This window comes from Periplaneta americana, chromosome 13 (genome assembly GCF_040183065.1).
Source record: "Periplaneta americana isolate PAMFEO1 chromosome 13, P.americana_PAMFEO1_priV1, whole genome shotgun sequence".
Lineage (NCBI taxonomy): Eukaryota > Metazoa > Arthropoda > Insecta > Blattodea > Blattidae > Periplaneta > Periplaneta americana.
Window position 1 is genome coordinate 138501824 of NC_091129.1, and position 6000 is coordinate 138507823.

General features: G+C 35.5%; 1 protein-coding gene across 5 annotated transcripts in view; it reads left to right on the plus strand.

Moving 5' to 3' along the window:
• LOC138712484 (eukaryotic translation initiation factor 4 gamma 3-like) overlaps window positions 1-2634 on the plus strand; it is a 291440-nt gene extending 288806 nt beyond the window's left edge. For all 5 annotated transcript variants that reach the window (XM_069844352.1, XM_069844354.1, XM_069844355.1 and 2 more), the window contains 2 exons: window positions 985-1131; window positions 1259-2634. In XM_069844352.1, coding sequence (XP_069700453.1) covers window positions 985-1131; window positions 1259-1446 — 335 coding nt within the window. In that variant the 3' untranslated portion in view covers window positions 1447-2634. The remainder of the gene's footprint in view (window positions 1-984; window positions 1132-1258) is intronic.
• Window positions 2635-6000: the final 3366 nt, after the last annotated feature.

A 6000-nucleotide genomic window follows, 5' to 3' on the forward strand; every position in this document is an offset into this window, starting at 1 on the left:
AAACTTTCTTACATTTCGCGGGTGCTCGTGTAAAGGGGTTAAGTCAAATTGCAAGGTATGTAAACTTCTCTCCTTTGGTACTGAACAAAACTCTTTTGTCACAAAATATGGAGCACTGTAACTGCATCATAGATGGAAGAATGACTGAACCCCTTTAACACAAGAAAAAAGTAATTGTGGATAGTTCAAATCTGTACTTTTCCAGTTTAGCCAAATCAACTTAACCCCCTTTACACAAGCACCCGCGATTTAACAATGTATATATTTTGTTAGTAATTGTAATGTCGTAAAACTAGTGTCACAATTCCTCGTTATTCCTCAATCCATTTCTATCGGTTGTTTCTAAACAAAAGCCCACACAAATGAGCCTTCATACCTCGTACTACTCGTAATTTTCAAGAGGTATAATAAGATGAATTGTATTTATTTACATTGCAAATGTGTAAACACCTGATGGCAGTGGTGACTAATTAAACTGAATAATTACATTTCATAATAATCAGATATGGAAACCTACATTAAAAGAAACATGATTTTTAAAATAACCTAATTAAATTAAACCTAAATAACATTTTGCCGAAGAAAATTGGTGGAACTCAGTCTTAAAAATTGTTAAGATGCCAACATCCTGTTAAGCATTTGGCATCTGTTGATGAAACAGGCCATTATTGATTTTGATTGCTTTTTAAGGCATTTGTAAAATATCTCAGATTCGCCATTTCTGTTCTGGTGCAAAAGTCGTTTTGAGTGCCGTGTATCCTTAATCTGTTTTTATTTTCCCATTTTCTATGAGTGAGCAGAGGAATATCTTTTGTGTGCTGTTTTATTTTGCTGCACTCAGCAGTAAAACATGATGTAATCCGCTATGTACTTACTGCCCCCCTTCCGGTTTTTTTTTCTTCTTAAAATATTCAGCAGTTTAGAATATTTTTAGAATTCTTTGATCAAGTGTACCCGACTAAAATGCATTGTGCTAATGTGCAGGTCAGAAATCGACGTGGAAGTTGAATGAGTCTCATTTCCAGCAGCATCAGAAATTAGTGCTGAAGTATGTAGATAACAATGAGGCATTAGAGCTTCAGTGTCTGTATGCAGTGCAGTCCCTCATCAACAAGCTGGAGCACCCACAAGGTGAGTCACATTGCAGATCTGTGATTGTGTGTCTAGTAAGATGGTAGTACAACATGGTGATGTTACATGTACAGTGAACGTTAAAGGTAGCACTAAATAATGAGAGACATTTTCATTCCTATTGCAGGGTTGCTGTGCCAGATATTCCAGGTGCTTTGGGACGACAGTACGATATCAAATGACTCTTTTATTGCATGGGAATCGAGTACAGACCCAGCTGAGCAGGGAGGTAAAGGAGTTGCACTCAAGTCATTAACGACATTCTTCACAGCACTTCGAGAGGGTGACGAGGACAGTAGTTGTGAGGAATCGTGAGCCAGGCCTCGTCTGGTGCCTGGAACCGATAAATAGAGAAGGAACTGTGAGCCTGCGATGCGCCTTATACAGCCTTATATGGCCCACTGTTCTGTTCCAATGTGCGTCTTGACATTCTTGCTGCTCAAGGTAAACTGCTTGAGCTGGACTCAAATGATTCTTTCAGAAGAACTGTAAAGGTGAAAGAGCAAAATGAAAATAATGCAAATCGTGTATAATACTATTAATATTATTGCTTACCTATATATAGCGTTGTTTTTGTTGAACGAGTGACTGCAGTGAGTCGGCGATATATGAATTCTATGCATGAACGTGCGAGTGAAAGTCAGTAAAGTTTTGTACAGTTTAAACAAAATGGGGAAGTCAAAACAAGTTTGACGAGAAGATGTTGCTGATTGTGCAGTGCGTAATGTGGGAAAGTGTTCATGGAACGCGTAAATCGAATGAAGACTTGGGTACTAAGAAGGGTAAAAATAAAACATGTTAAGGAAAAAAGAATATAAATAAGAGTTGAAATAAGATGTATAAACTGTTCTGTTATTAATATGTCTCCTAGTGTTATATATATATTTTTGTGACTTTCTTTTTTCAGTTTGACCTCTTTCTCTCTATCTCTTTTTCGAGTACTTCTTTTTTTAAGGCAACAATTTCACGGAAACTGAAAGCTAAAGTACTGGAGAACGAGTTGGGTTAAATCTTTCGATGCTAGATGCTTTGTTTTGGTCTTCCCTTTCCGTGTACTCCACTGAATATACTGTTTACTTTCGACTCTGAATATTCCATTTATTATTTAAAAAGTCTGGATTTCTGTACTGAGTATGGACACAGAGACGGAAAAGGAATGGCTACGATGAAGGTACTAGACTGACGACATTCTCCCAAACCTCAGCTTTCACTTGTTCTGCCACCTAGTCAACAGTCCAGCGGTAAAAATGAAGTATTTTCATTACGGGAGAACTAATCACAAGGCACATGCTTTGCAGTAAAATATATTTAAAAAGATTTTATTATTTAATTAATGAGGAAAGGTGGCAAGATAAATATTCTGGATATCATCAGTAATCATGTAAAATAAGTTTTGTCTTGTGGAAAGGGAAAAAAGTTATTTATGAAACAGTGAAAGAAACATTATTATAAACCATATCTAAAATAAAGTGACTCACTTAAAAGTGTGCATTTTTGACAGTCTTGATGACTTTTCACTTTGTCCCATCCTTTCTAATAAAAATTGTATTATTGAGCATAGTTTGGAGGTATCTACATTTGTACTACTTACACTGTTAAATTATTTCACAATGCCCTACTGTTCCTCATCACCTCCCTTTTCTAGATCTAGTCTAACATATTATTTGATACAAATGGGAGCTGTGTGTATGCATGTTTACATATTAATATTGTACAAAAACCCTATTTAATTTAAGGTCAGAAAGTAATAATAATTGGACTAATGGGAAGAATATGGTTACCTGATGAGGTCAGGAAACTTTATTTGCTCTCCATTCAAAATTCTATTTCAAGGCTTTGTAGATATTTTGAGGAATTCATAGCGTAAATAATATCGAAATTGTCTTCAATTACAAGAATCTTAATTTTAAAGCTAATCAGTAAGGAACTCATGTGTGGTCCTGTAGTTTCTTCTGCAAAATTACCCAAAACACTTGGATTTAGGATTAATGCTGATACATAGGGACATCGTAAAATGGTGAATAAAATATATCAAAGTCAGTAAATAAAACTACTGTAATTCGTGAAAAAGTCGTTATTTAAATATGTAATTCATGAAAATGTCGGTATTTAAACATGGAAATCACTTTTTAAAAATTGGTAATAAAACACTCCTTCCCCCTACATTATTTTTAAGTCTTTGTTGCATATTCTTGCTGAAAATGTGGAAAATATCTTTTACACATTTCCTGTTCTTGTGTTAGAGGTTAAGAAACTTAGGCATTATGCATGTACAAGAGACAGATTTTCATTTTTCATAACTGAGCAGCCATGCTTTTCACATGATAAAATGTGAAAGACAAACCTATTTTCGTACTTATTCTGAATGTTCCATTGTAGAAAATAAAATAATGGAATTTCGTGACCAGTAAATGTACGATTCAACAATATTCCTGGGGGGGGGGCGGGGGAGGGAGAGGGAAAAAAAATTGCGTTTAACACAATTGCCAAATTCGCAAAAAGAAAAAAACAGACGAGCAAAATGCGCTACATCGCAATTGTAAAACATGTCTACAGAATAATTCTTGTTCATACATACAGTAATTTTAACTATGACTCAATTAGCAGAAAGTCGGGTGTCCCTACTCATACAAAGTTCATGAATGATATATTACTTTATGCCAATGCTACATACTTCTAACTTCTACTACAGTATGGAAGGCATATCTGTGTAGTTAGATGTGCTGTAGCAAATGAGAGCAATCTAAGAAAAATTATGTGAACACATTGAAAGTTATAATTCCATTCACCTGTCTGTCCCAAATAGTGCCCTTTGTAAGATATTATCGAGAACAAATTGCTATGTCATTACCAGGCTTCGCATTTTTGTTGTGCTGAAATTATAGAGGAATATAGCGTTATACAGAGGGAGTTCAAATTTCTGATGCTCAATGCATAAGTGGGGGTACAGTAGGGCTACTGTCAATCTAAATATAATGGAGCATATCATGACAACACTGCAACTTAATTTTACTGGTTTGCACAATCGAAACATTTTGAATAAATGTTTGCCACGCCATTGATTACAATTGAATTTCATAATTAATAATCTGATAATATACAACAAAAGTTTTATACATATATACAAACAATAATTTACACATATTTATTGAAATAACTATTTTTATAATAAGATTGCACTATGCTAGTGTATATTGCACAGTGAATCATGCCCTCATGTAAACATAATAAAATAATCAAAGTGGCTCTCCCTGAAATACTTAATTTCAGTCTGGAGACAGGGTGAGGGTCATTTTGCAAATCACATATTATTCAAGACATCTCCCAATCTTGTGGCGTATGTGAATTCTTCAAGGGAGCCACCTTCACATTTGCTGACTTTAAGTCCTTCACTTCAAAAATACTATTGCAGGTAAGAGATAGCTATTCCCTCTTCTAATCCTCAGCCCAAATTTTCGGTACCATTTGTTGAAATATTATTAAAACTACTAGTACAGGTATATCTTAACTATATAGGGTACAACAAGATTAGTAATTTCGCGCCTCTGAGATTATGGAGTAAACTCACCACATAGGTATGATAATATTTTCGGAGAATTTTTACAACTACACCTTTGCTTTTCATTTCACACAACAGCTCATACTACTAACAAAACCTCTACACCCTAACTAAACAAAGTATATAGACTGTCTCTGTTTTCATTACCAGGCACCATCTAAATCTATCTTATGTTTCAAATATCAACAAACAATGATTCAGATGTGTCAAGTGAAGAGGGATTTGGTATAATGGATGAAACCAAAGCAATGCTACATGTATACTAGGTATTGATTAATGCATATGAGTTCTATATTTAAAACTCTAAATTATTGAAATTTATTTTATGTGTACCTTGTTAAATGCGAATACGTATGCATACTTCAAAATTAAACGTAGACACCTGTGGCTTCCACCAATTTCCTCAAAGAGGCCGGTAATAGAATCCACAGTCTTCTGGAGGAAGTCGCTTGGGGCATTTGTGATAATGCTCCGAATTCCTGCTTTCAATTCTTTATTGTCTCTGGACGGATTGTGGCATTCCTTCCTTTTACCGTATGCCACCATCTCTGAACGCGAACAACGGAATTCCACACTTCCTAGCATGCAGCAATCGTCGCTCGCTCGTGAACAAACAGGTGATCAACCATTTTTGCTATTGTTGCGCGAACCGCCTCTCACGGCCACCATCAGTACTATGAACGTGCTAAAGTTCAAACTCTATTTAATGATCTAGGTCTAGGTACACATTGTTTTCATTATGGTTCCATCGATATAAAAAATTCTACAGCCAATTAATAATAGCTAGTCACTAACCGCCCGCACTGTATTTATGGCTATTCATAAAATACAATATTGTTGCAATGCTCAGAAACCTAACGTGATGGAAAAAATCTGATTACATATTCGAATCAGCGCATCAGACTTGATAATCAGCATTGTGTTTGTCGACACAAAAAACATTGACATGTGTAATTATTCCGGACTTTCTTCAGTTATACTAGCGCATTACATTTGTAATAAAAAAATCTTAAATAATTTTTTTGTCTATGGTCATATGGCATTTGTAGGATCTTTGGGTCAATTGACTTACTGAGTTGGTGTTTCCATTCTCATGTGTTATATGGTTTGTGTTCATGTGGCTGAATTCGATGTTGTTTTAATCACTGCCTGCTGGATCACATCCTATGGCTGCTTACACTGCCTGCCCAATCAACGGTTATGCGTGAGTAGCCGCTAGGTGGCAGATAGTGACTTCGCATATACTGATAATGTTAATAGCAATGGGCACTGCCTGCCACCTGGCTGCAAAATAACTTTTGTATTGTATT